The sequence below is a fragment of the Octopus sinensis genome, unplaced genomic scaffold, assembly GCF_006345805.1.
Source record: "Octopus sinensis unplaced genomic scaffold, ASM634580v1 Contig13674, whole genome shotgun sequence".
Lineage (NCBI taxonomy): Eukaryota > Metazoa > Mollusca > Cephalopoda > Octopoda > Octopodidae > Octopus > Octopus sinensis.
Genome location: NW_021833026.1, coordinates 275,689 through 288,886, shown reverse-complemented (window position 1 = coordinate 288,886; position 13,198 = coordinate 275,689). Strand labels below are relative to the sequence as shown.

At 40.3% G+C, this 13,198-nt stretch overlaps 2 protein-coding genes and 1 pseudogene across 2 annotated transcripts; 2 read left to right on the top strand and 1 right to left on the bottom strand.

The window, feature by feature from the left end:
* The first annotated feature begins 1,968 nt into the window (after positions 1-1,968).
* Positions 1,969-2,988, top strand: LOC118761451 (28S ribosomal protein S35, mitochondrial-like). The gene is made up of 2 exons (XM_036499342.1): positions 1,969-2,302; positions 2,628-2,988. Exons 1-2 carry the CDS (start codon positions 2,169-2,171, stop codon positions 2,986-2,988), a joined length of 495 nt encoding a protein of 164 aa, XP_036355235.1. The 5' UTR covers positions 1,969-2,168.
* Positions 2,989-4,100: 1,112 nt separating this feature from the next.
* Positions 4,101-4,613, top strand: LOC115229794 (sorbitol dehydrogenase-like). Its single transcript, XM_029800086.1, has one exon. It carries the CDS (start codon positions 4,101-4,103, stop codon positions 4,611-4,613), a length of 513 nt encoding a protein of 170 aa, XP_029655946.1.
* Positions 4,614-11,597: 6,984 nt separating this feature from the next.
* On the bottom strand, positions 11,598-12,816 carry LOC115229793 (annotated as a pseudogene).
* Positions 12,817-13,198: the final 382 nt, after the last annotated feature.

Here is a 13,198-nt window from a genome sequence, read left to right as displayed (position 1 = left end):
GATTAATTAAACCACAAAACTGACCAATATGAAATGCTGTCAATGTCATTGCTCCGATTGAAGAAATAGGCGTCCATTTTATCACTCGAATAGTCCAACTACGACATCACAATAGAGGAAAACCATTATATAAGAACCATCATCGGTCTTCCGTGACCTCAATTGCTTGAAGGCCCTCACGGCATCGTCTGTTCTGCGGTAGAAAATGAGCATCTCATTGTATGTGGTGTCGACATAGAACTTATCCGGGCTGGAATATCGCTTCACCAGAGAGATTGTCTGAGCATTCTTGTAGTTAGCGTGACTGAGGGGGTTGACTTTAATCCACAGGGACTTCCACCTGAGCGTCTTTCCAAAGTTAAGCTAGCCCATTAATGCTGATAAAAAACCCGCAGTCGACGCCCAAAAATGATTTTGTTTCTCCCTGCATTGATTGCTCTGACCACTGAGGCAATGTCATAGAACTGGACAAAGGCAAAGAGTGGGAGTCTGGCAGCATCAACATTCTAAACGTGACCAAGTACACATACAATGATATGCCCATACTCCTCAAAAACTGTCCGAATGTCGTCCTTGGTGGCCGAATCGGACAAATTGCTGATGTAGAGAGTGCGGGAAGCGTCGCTTTGATCATCACACACAGCATCTTTGACCTCATCGACTCTGTTAAGATCTAGGAAATGCAGGTAGGAAATGAATTAACGAGCTAATTACTGCGCGAATGTAAAATCAATGTCGCGTAATTAAATACCTTCAGATGGACAAGGTCGGGAGGAAATGGGCTGTCCAAACAGTCTAATCTTGTCTGAATTTCTCAAAACATTGTCAACGTCGTCGCGTCTAAATCAATAGACGCAAAACAATGACCCATAAAATGATACGACACACTTCAAACAACTGGGGCCATCAAGGAACAATCTGAGACGATCAATCTGGCCGTATTGTTCGAATTGAATAGACAATTCTCTCTTAATTGCCGACGCTATAATTGAGGTGTCAAAGTACCATACGGGAGTCTAAGAAGGCAAGTCCGTCGAGACAGAGCGTGTAATCTCGGGCACAGTCCACATTCGAACATCTACAAACAAAAGTAGAGAAAATGAAAGGAATGGCGTAGCTATGATAAATACCTGAATTCCTCAGGTTTATGTAGGTTGGGAAGAGCCATTAAAACGAGTTGAAAAAGACTACAGGAATATAAAGCAGCACGCGAACAACAAACTGACGAAAAAGCGCAAGTTTGATTTAAAGCGCAAAACGCAGCGTCACGACGACGCCAAATTAAGAATAAATAGCGAGGAAACAACTCAAATATAATCATTAAATATAAATCAATAGTAGCCTGTGGGAGCGAGGTCGATACAGAACTAAGTACAGTCGATTATCGAATTGGAATCCAAGCAACAGGCGATAAAAATTGTTTATTAAACGCATGCTCGAACCTGCGTTAGTTAATCTCTCAAGCTGCCTAATCTTATAAACAAACGCGATTATATAACCGATTATTCTTGTAGTAATAACCCAGCTAATTCGTGAATCTGGGCCAATTGATATTCAAGTGCGTTAATAAACGATTAACATGATTATTCTAATGCGGTTAAACTGACAAATATTAACCACAAACAATTTCGGTCAATGTAACCAAATTTCTATAACGAAAATTATTTCCACGTGTAGTCTCGAGTTGCTGACTTGTCTAAACCAAAGCTTAAAAGTGCATTTTGTATATTTTTAAAAATAGTTCAAATATTTAAAATATGCTATAAAGCGTCCATGAATTAATATTAGGAAACTCTCTATTATAACACAACAAACTAATAATACTCACAAGATATCAATAAATTATTTTTATCATATATAGTTACTTTTTTAATTGGAATTGACATTTTAAAATTAATTAAAATAAAAGTCATTTATTAAAATGAGTGTATTTCGTTGTGTCTCCTTTAATGTCTCCAATTCCGGAGTCATTAAACGACTGATCCATCATAGTAAAATGCCTTGTTTTAAGAGTTTTAGAACGCCCAGGAAATATTAAACGAGTATATTTCCTAATTTACTTAAAGGAACTTCCTAATTCAGGGAAGTGGGAATCCAGTAATGAAGAATGGGCCAACTACTGGCCATCAGCCCAGACATTCTCAGATGCAGTTCCTTTAAGTCTCAGAATGGGAGCTCCCAGCAAACTCGGGGATCGAACGTTGCCCACGTATCGAGAAACGACAGAAATGCTAAAAATCCCAAATTTCTTCCATTTGACACCCAAACATATACAGAAACAATGCGAGAAACTCAAAGGTCGGTCAAATAGTCAAATTTTGCCCAGAATTGTGTTCCATTTTTCCTCCCTCTCTAAAAAACCACAAAATTTGTAGCAGCAAATTCCCAGTGAGTGTAATCTATAAGGATGAGGTCTATAATTCGCCCTCAGTGAAACATGATGGGTCCAATAAAGTCAGATTTGAGGTTTTTGTCTTGGGATTACATTCAGGTGTCAGTCTCCGCCCTCAAACTCGATGAACATGGCTTTTTTAAGCTAAAAAAGTTGTGTGGGAGTCGATATGACAGGAAAAGGGGAGTTATTGTGCTAGAATCAGCCAAGTGACGAATTCTTATAATATTTGAAGGTGTCCAACTCGGAAACAGAACTACGAATATCTGAAATATGTCCTGGTTGTGCTTTACATGGAATCCCTGGTGAGAGTCCTCTCATTATGGCAGAAAAGGGACACATGGGAGAGTGAGTGTGCCTTTGAGGACAGAGAGACCTTCGAATGGGCGGATAGTCCGTCAGCACGACAAATGGGCAAGTATAAACAAGTCGTGGACAGGGTGTTTACGTTGTTATTACAGCAGAAAGTGGATCAGAGTGTAGAGGAGATGTACTCTGGTGCAGTCACTGCTCTCCACAACGATGGGGAGAGTCCACTTACTTTGGAGAACTACAGGAAGGCAGTCGAATTGTTGTACACGTCAATTCAGAACTGATCTAATTTATTCGAATAATGTATTAGCGAGTTTAGAGGGTTGTTAGTTAATGTTGAGATTATCGAAATTGGTCTGTAAATCTGCAAGGTTGGTGGTGAAATGACAAACCGCGGACATCTCGGTCGTTGGAGGTGGGCTGGGTCTCCACAGATTTGGAAACGTCGTCTGCAGAGTAACTCCTCCTCATTGCGACTGATAACTAGCGAATTATTCGTTTTAAGTATTAGTAGAATATTTGCGTGAGGAATAATAAATCTATATCTACTCTGTGGTTTTATACCAATTCCCCAGATATATCTAAATCCGGATTTGATAAATTAGCATTAGGAGTATTAATCCCTTATCGTTTTCTATCATTCCCGGTATCACACGTTTTGTATTTAAGCCGACATGGCCGTAATCGGCGAAATGTCCAAAAGTGTCGTCTTGTACGGACCCAACGACCTACGACTGGTAAAAATATCATTCCTCATTAATTGTAGGAATTTCAACAAGTTCCCAGCATTGGTGAATACGGTAATGTCTAACATTTATTCAAAGATGCCAAAATACAAATCCGGTCGGTGGGGCTGTGTGGCAGCGACATTGTCAGCATTAATTCCGGCGGCCTCAACAATTGCCTCAATCATAGGCCACTCCGACTTGGCCACGAGCCCGCTGGAGTCGTACAAGAAGTTGGAGCCAAGGTCACCAATGTAAAACCAGGTGTGTCATATCCCCACAACACACCAGGAGACCGTGTGGCAATCGAGCCACTGCTGATGTGCAAGGAGTGTCGATTCTGCAGAGAAGGCAGGGGAAACATCTGCGAAAATATGAGTTATTTGGGAGACGCTAACGAGGATGGTGCACTGACGGAGTTGCATATTCAAAAGGCGTCGTGCTGCTATAAAATCCCCGACTCCATGACCTTTGAAGAGGGGGCACTTGTCCAGCCTCTCTCGATCGCTGTCGGGATCTGCAAACGTGCAGGAATTTCCATTGGCCAGACAGTTTTGATAGGCGGAATTGGTGGCAGTCTTAACTTATTTTAGGCGTGGTTGGAATACTGACTATGATGGTGGCCAAAGTCTGTGGAGCCTCCAAGATTTGTGTGACTGGTGGGACCTCAGATGTGTCATACTTTAGACGTTGTCGAAGATAAGGTCGAGTTTGCCAAAAAACACGGGGCAGATTGTGGAGTGGTCGTTCGTCGAGGCGAATCACCAACACAAATTAGTGACCGTGTTGTCCAGGAGTTGGGAGGAATGGCGGACGTCTCGATTGACTGTTGTGGCATTAGTTCGAGCATTGAAACCCTCGTCAATGTATTCTTTACATTTTTCAATTCAGGCCACTATTCCTGGAGGTGTTCTAACTTTGGTTGGGTTATCGTCTCGGGGGGATTCCATCTCCACCTCAAACATTGTCTGGAAGTATTTGGAAGTCAAGGGATTCATAAATACTTACAATTGGTATCAAGTTGTGACTTATTCTGCAGTTACCCCAAGGCTATAGATCTTATTCAGTCGGGAAAGATTGATGTTTCGTTTCTTATTACCCACCGATATTCCATCGACCAATATCAAAAGGCATTTGATAACTTGTCTGCAGGAATAGGATTCAAAACGGTCATTAATTTATAATTTGATTAATTAATATTATCATCATTGTTTCTGAGTGAGTAGAGCTCACCTATTTGTGGTTAAATTTAAATTTATTCACATTATAATCTATCAATTCTGATTAATATTGTGGTAATCACGTCATCGTGATCTACAGAATTCTTTGATCTACCTTGTTCGGTATTTTCAAAATTTCCAAAACCCATTCTTTGCTACTTGCGAGTTGTAAGTTATATAAATAAAAATGTCTTTTTATTCTAACAATCATTCAATCAGCAAATTCTGGCCGGACTATTTAATCAACATAAATTTTGAATCAAGAAATGGATATCTAAATACAGCCTTTTCCGCAATTCCCAGATACAGAGGTAACCAACCTTAATTAACTATTAATCACTAGCCTATTATATCTAATCAGTTACAGTTCAAGTTGGAATAAAAAAGTCAAAGAATGACTAACCTGTATATCATTAAAATAATTTGTTTGGTAATGTTTTACTACTGGAAGATGTGAATTTCAATGATGATCTATTCTGAAATAAATTGTCATTTTTGTTTTATAGAAAGGAAAATTTTAGTTTTTAAATTTCCAAAGATCGTCAGTAAAAGTGTATGTGAGAACAATATATATAAGGACTTGAATTCAGAAGTAGCCCACTCTACTTTCTAAAGTGAAAGTTGACAATCAATCTTTCTAATTAATAAGACCAGTATTGGATCAGCACATCTACTTTTGAAAACACTAATTAAGCCATTATGTTGGTAAGTGTTTTTAAAACTAATTTTTTTGGAAAAACCTTCCAAAAGTGTGTTTGTAGTATAACATGTCAACTGAAGAGTACTCATAGCCAAATACTGCAAATAAATACGAGCACGTAGTTATATATCTTGAATGATTATTAAACAATGAAACTCAATAAATCGACCCGGTTAGGTGTAACGTGGAAATCGAAATTGTGGTTCTAAGTAAGATACACTCGGCGCATGGCAACTCAAATTGCGCTTTTATCGTCAATTGAAAGGATCTAGTTGGTTAACCTCCCCATCGCTAAAAGTGCAAAACCAGTTCATTTATTATTTCATTTATTAAGCGTTAATTTGCGTATGACTTTAAGAAAGGCCTACAATCTTTCCCATCTGAGCATTGGACGAGGTGAAATAGTCAAACAGGACGACCAGGAACGGATAAACGTCATCCTTGGCCACAGGGTCTAAAATGTGTTAATATAATGAAGGACAAGGAGATTTACAGCGTTGGACTTTTCAACAGAAACGGGAAATACAAAAATAAACTTGTTTACTTCAAGGCGGCCAAAACGTACTCGACCAAATATGGGGCACTGGTCATCTTTTCTGAAAACGTGATTGACGGAATGGAGGAGTCCCAAGTAAAGATGGACAAAGAAAAGAATCTCTTCTTCCTCAAAATATCAGATTTCTCTAAGGGATTTTCAAAAATCAACCTCAAGAATTCCAAGAGGAGAGCAGTCCGATTCACGGCCAAAGACTATCTCGAAAAGTGGACGGAAAGCTCCAAGATCGACTCAGAAAACATTAAAAGTAAGTTTCAGCCACAAAATTCCAGTGGAAGCCGAGCGGGCAAAAAAGGTCGTTATCAACAATTTCATGTTGAAGTATCACTGTCTTAAGAAGGCCATGTACGCGGGACAGCCGAGTCCACAGAACATCCTCACGGCCATACTGAGCGAGGACAGGTCCATGAGGGCCAAAAAATGTATTTATGGAATTAACGGCAGTTACTGGGAAACGTGCACTTTATACCAAGTTCTTCAATTTACAATCGACAATTTCTCTTCCAGAACTGAAGAAGAAACGTCGAGTGGAACCCAGCAAAAAATATGAGGAAATGAACAAAGCAGAACGACACGAACGACTTACTGATGAAATTGCCAAGAACGTGATCGAGCAAGCTCTTGTATCCACACTTACTAACCAAATTAGGAGGTCAAGTCCATATTGGCCGAATCAATTGAGAAATATTCCAGTTCTGCCAAACAGTCCCCAGACAAGACACCCTCTAGTCGAACAGTCGAAAAACCAGTGACCAAATCAGAATACACAGAGAGTAAAGAAGATATGGAGGAAATGTACACAAATGACAGTTTTTCAGTCGAAGGTGACCTAATCTTATTCACCAGAAGAAAAGGGAGACATAATCATGACCAATCTTACCAAATCCATCGAGCAGCTCGGTCGTTCTATTTTGAGCAGATCAGAGTCGGGAAAGAGTCTGGAATCTGATTTGAGTGTATGCGTTTAGTTAACCACATTGAGGCAGGAAATCACCAAAACGATGAGTCAGATCAGGAACAGCATTATTGATCAAATTGTGTCGTCTAAATCTTGTTCATAACTACAAATTAATTTCAGCAAAATCCTCCAAAAAACAACGAACAAGTTCATCAAAGCCCACTTTATTCACATCAAGTCAGTCGGATGTGGTGAAGAGCAAATCCCTCGTGGACATAGCCACTTCTAGTCAGCACGGTATTCGGTTTTTATATAACAATTGTAGAATCAGCTCCAAATGTGATATCTACTCAAAACAAGACTTCTACCGATGATTTTGCATCAGAACACCTCGAACAGTCAGAAGAGACAGCCTCGAAATCTTTGACCCCCCAAAATGTAGGAATGCCAACATAGTCGTATAGGAAAGCAAATCAAAAGACCAAACTTCAAAAGGGCAGTCTCCGATCTCCGAATCTCTTTTGGAGGAAATAAAAAGTGTTTTATCGAAGGGAATTTCTGGGGAGAGCTCCGGTATTGTATAGTTTGGGTACAAACAGGAGACATTGTGAGTGAAATACAAGACATGATAAAAACAGTCAAATCAATAGTAAGTAAACTAACGGCCATTTTGTAGAGTCCCGAACTTGTGGAGTCGTCAGAAGCAAAAACATTGGTTCAAGACATGATAGAAACAGTTAAATCAATTGTAAGTAAATTAACAGCTATTCTGTAGAGTCCCGAACTTATGGAGTCGTCAGAAGCAAAAACATTGGTTCAAGACATGATAGAAACAGTTAAATCAATTGTAAGTAAATTAACAGCTATTCTGTAGAGTTCTGAAATGATAGGATCGTCCGAAGCAAAAACATTGACTCGAGATTTGGAAGAATTTTGTGAAATCATTTCAAAAAAGACTGACTCGACTGTTTGAGTCTGTCGTCCTAATTTCACAGAAAACGAGTGATAAAATTATTCCGGACTCCCACACATCGAGTAATCGCACAGTTTTAGAAAATGCAAAATCTATACCCAAGTCGTCATCCGAAAGTTTAAAAACTTTGATGGAATCCGCAACTGAGCCCGTAAAAGACCAATCTTCTATAAAGGAAAGTGTAAATCAGACAAGCGAGCCTCTTGCCCCCTCCGAACACTCAAAATCAACCAAAATAATCAGACTGGAAAGCAGTGAACAGTCCCCCAGTCCCCTGGTTATATCTACACATCAATCGACAACAACTCCCCAAGAACCTAAAGAGAGTTCTAAAGACCCGTCCCATATAGATCATCTTAAAGACACCCACACAGTCATCTCGGAGGGAGAAACCAACGTTTTGGAGCCTTGCAAGGACCAAAAGAGCATTAACTCGTTAGAAAGTCCTAAAAGTATATTTTCCACACCCGCAAGTATTGAACATTCAATCTAAACTTGACAGAGAAAAAAGCCAAGGAAGGCGGGAAAGATAAATCGAGCGTAAAAAGTGTTGTAGAGAAACCAGCTCAACCCAAGTCGGTTCGGAAAGAACAAGTCGAAAGCAGAGAAGATGGTTCAAGAAAAATTCAAAAAAGTAAAAAAATGGCGAAGGAAATCGTAAAGAAGGCCATAAAAGTCGTCAAAACCAAAGGTTAAAATTATCCTAAACTGCATCTAACCACCCCTTTGTATTCGAGGCCGAATTCACTTAGGGAGAGAAAGCATGGTCGAGGGGGAAAAGCCCGGTTCAGAGAAGCACAGCGAAAAGGAGGAGTTGACTGAAAGCAAGTCAGTTTCTACAAATAAATTATCCGAAAAAAACAAAAACAGTACGAAATACAGTTCTCAGGAATCGGGACCACCACAAATAGCCAAGACCCAATCCGCGACCAGTAAATCTAAATCGCGCGAACAATCGATTTGTACTGAACAGAAATCCGAGATTGTGCAGCCCACAACAGAAAGTGTCTTGACAGTCAAATCGTTTGTCAGGGACGAAACTGAAATGTCCATCATTCGAATTGAGGTCAGGATGGTTTTTAGCACCTTTAGAGTGAGGAAACTTCCGACAACGAGTACCAAGTCGAATCGACTTACATTCAGCCAGAAACTAAACTTTTCTACAACAAACTTCGCCAAAAATCAGAACTAGAAATTTTAAAGGAAGAGGTATTTTCCAAAACGCAAATTCCACAGGAGTTCAGGAGACAGTCGATTAACAAGGAGATCAACGCCAAAAAAAGAGAATTGGCTTTGAAAAAGAGGCAAGACCAATCCATTGCCAAACAGGAACAACGTTTGGAGATGCTAAAAAAGCAGCAACTCGAAAATGAAATGGAAAAAGTGCTTCAAAGCGAACTGAACGAGCAACTTCGCCTCAAAGAAGAGGAAATTGCGTACTCCTTTGTGGGATATCTCTCTATAGGAGGGAACGAGAGGAAAAAGAGCGAGAAGAGAGAAGGCAGCGTGAACTCGAATTGGCCAGTGAGAGACAGAAGAGGAAGGCGAAGGAACTCCTCGAGAGAGAGAGGAATGCCTATAACGAGCGCATGAATAGGATTAGGGAGCAACAAGAGGAAGAAGAACGGCGAAAAATGGGTTCTAGAACTTGATTTGAAAAGTTTTAGAACTTGAAAGAATTCGAATCATTGAGGAAAATGTCAGACTAGAAAAAGAAAGGCTAATGTTGGAGAGCATGGAGAAATCTGAGTACTTGCGGTACATGTTCGAGAAGGAACAGGAGGAAATAAGACGCCGAAAACAGGAGGAGGAAGAGAGGTCTCCTTCATTGATTCAGTCTTAGACTGGCAGCCGAAGAGTTGTCGAGGATTGAGAGAGAAGAAAACGAGCGATTGGAAAATGAGAGAAAGCAACAGGAGCAGATCAGAATGGCCCGATGTCTGCTGATGGCAAATATGAGGGATCTCAACATTTGTGGAAAGTATTCCTTGGAGATTAGCCGGGCCTTCATTTATTCTTATTTTGAGTTGGTCAAACTGGTAACGGAATCGAGCGGAATTAGAAGCGAAATCAATTTTATGGATTTATAATGAATTTCATATTGAATTACATTAACATATTTTACTAATTATCCTTACTCTTTTCAAAATCAATTTATAATTTCACTTAGCATAGAAAAAATTACTCAAATAACAAAGAGGACACAAAACATTCAAAAGAAGGCAAGTCTCCAGTTTGTGTAGTAATCAGAAATTGTTGAATTAATTATACTTTTTAGGGATAAATATTTAGTAAATTAAATTCTAGGTTTGACTGGCAATAGTAAACTAGTCCTGGTGGTGGCTGACTGTCTATAGCTGATGGAACAATTTCCATGCCCCTTTGGTTATAGAATGGTAGAAAAACTGGGAGAAGGATCCTACGGCGTCGTATTCAAGGCGACAGAAACAGCAACCTCCAAATCAGTGGCAATCAAGTCTGTGTCAGTAGAAGTGTAAGTACAGTAAGGAGAGTGGAGTAGAGTGGGCGAAGGAGTTCCCAGCACAGCCATTAGAGAGATCTCCTTAATGAAGTCCCTCGACCACCCAAACATAATAAAGTGAGGTCACTCTACTAATCAGATTTTTGGACATAATCGAGGAAGAGGGGACTATCTTTATGATCCTCGAACTGATGAACTTTAACCTCCACACATTAATGACTGAATTCGTCAGTGGCAAACTCGCCCCTAAAGTAGTCCAAGTACTCCTTCCACTGTAATGATAGAGTTATACCTGGCAGATGCTGCAGGCCTTGGAGTACTGTCACTCCCGAAGGATCACTCATCGAGATCTCAAGCCACAGAATCTCCTCATTGATAAATTTGGCACGATTAAAGTTGCTGATTTTGGACTGGCTCGTGCATTCAATGTTCCTGTCCGGCCATACACTAATCGGGTAGTCTTCTAAATGTGATCCTTAGGTCATCTCCTTGTGGTATCGAGCACCGGAATTGTTTCTGGGGACTCACTGCTACACTCCTGCTGTGGATTTGTGGAGTGTTGGCTGCATATTTTCTGAAATGGTTGTCTGGAAGTTCGCCATGTTTAGGCCTCGGGGAAAATTACTTTTAAAGGGGAGTCAGAAATTGACCAACTTTTCAAGATTTTTGAAATTCTGGGTTATTGGTCAGGTTTTATGTTGAGGGACCGTTGATGAGACGAGCTTTCCCGGGGTCAGTTCTCTTGCACATTTCAACGCATCCTTCCCTCATTGGCCTCCCTGCAAGCACGAACTGAAAATGGCTTTATTGGAAAGAGATGGATTTATGTTGCTGGAGAGCATGTTTTTGTACGATCCACAGAAAAGAGTGACAGCTCGAAGTGCTTTGCGGAGTTCGTACTTTAAAGGAGTTGAACAGACTTCTCCAGCTATTTTTGGTCTGGAAGTGAACAGATGACTGCGTTAGTTATATTCTAAATAAATGCCGATTATATCCATCAAACTGGCTTTTTTTCATACATCACCGAGTAAACTTATTAACGAATTTGAAACCTAATCCGGAAGGTCATTGGAGACCTAAAAAAATAGGCACAACCCAGTTTAGGCAAACGATTAGAAGCAAGAGACAAAAAGACATTTTATTGACCAGGGATATCGTAGCTGTCCAACTTAAAAGTGGTTGGCCACTCTATAACTGACTGACAATGTAATTAAAAATTCATAGTTTTTTATTAAAAGAGTAATTTCTAGATTGATTAGCTCGTATCTACAAATATCGTAGCTGTCCAACCTGGTTGGCCACTCTCTTGGCAGCACTTTCCTGCACTTTCTCCGTATTCCTAGCACTTTCGAGATAGTCTCTTTTTGGATATGTCACATCGACCATCTCGAATATGCTGGAATATAACACCCCTATACTTCTGTAGCGGACGAGGGTCTTCCATAAACCACTGGTCAGTCAGTGCCTCCTCAGCTGACACCCTCTGAAGGGGGTCCATCTTGAGCATAGACACAATCTAATACTTCACTCCATTCCTACCAAATTGAACATCCGATTGCTTAAATACACATGTTCAAACGACTTGAAATATGAATTAAGGGAAAACCCCCCAAATCTAGACCGTTTGAAGTCTCGGAGAAGAGTGGGGTACTCAGGCATGTTTACAACCAAAGGCCAGTCTCTTTCTGAAAATGACCACTGCCGAATACCCTCAGGATATCCCATCAAGAGAAATATTTTATTAAGCTGTTCAAACTGGTAGGGATTGCTGGATTTGATATTCTCCTGTTGGCAGAAGAAGAGTGGATCAAACGTAAGCAACTCAGCAAATATGCAGCCGATGGCCCAAATGTCTTGATCGGACAGGACAACCAACCTATTGCCTTGGTGTAGTGTCGGGCTCCCAACAACAATTCGGGGGCTCGGTACCAATAGGTCACCACCACGGGGTCCACATCCGCCAAAGGCTTCATAGGAGAGTCAAAGAGCCTGGCAAAACCAAAGTCAGCGATTTTGACAGTGCCCTTCTCAGGTCCTTCCCCCATCACCAAAATATTTGCAGGTTTCTGAAATGCAAAGCAAATACAACTAAATCTCTGTGCATTATCCAGTTTTCGTGTAAATATTTGATTCCCTTCAACATTTGTGCCATCATGGACTTGAGCATGGTTAAATGAAGGGGGAGAGCTCTCTTGTTGACCTTCCTGGAGCGGTGGTACCCGATGATGTGCTGAGAATGGACGAGGGGACACAACCCAGAGGTCGTACTCAGAATAGTCCATCAGGAGGTATATTTTCCTGTCCATATTCGACAGAAACACTTTCCGCAACTTGACGACGTTTCTGTGGTCGATTTCTCTCAGCAACTGGGGGATCGACACAACAGTTTACAGAGATTTCTCTACAGGCCGATATGGACAGACAATTCCCGTCGATTTGTTTGAGGGCATAGTCGATTTTAGTCTTTCTGTGGGTTGTCAATGGTTGTGTACTTGCATCTGGCCTTATAGACGTTTCCGTAAGTCCCACGGCCAATCATTCGCCCTTCATAGTCAAAGAGGTCCGCCACATTCTCTTTTTTATCAGCTATCCCCATCACAACGATTACTTTTGTGATATAATATCTTTCACTTATTTTTGATGATAATAAATATTATACATTATATTAAATATTTAACCTGACAAAATCCCCACATTATAATGAAACATCTTTGACCTGTGGCCATTATAACGCTAACAAAAATATACAACTATTTTATCAACTACAATACAATCCTAACCACATGGAAAATGTCACCCAATTCTGAAGGCCTGGAAGCCTAAAGCCTCACATAGACCCATCTCCCATCTATAAAATGCGTAAGAATATTCTATGACAAATCAAACTCGGGAGAAAATACGGAATTTTTACAGAAATGCAGAAAAAATCATTGCAAATTG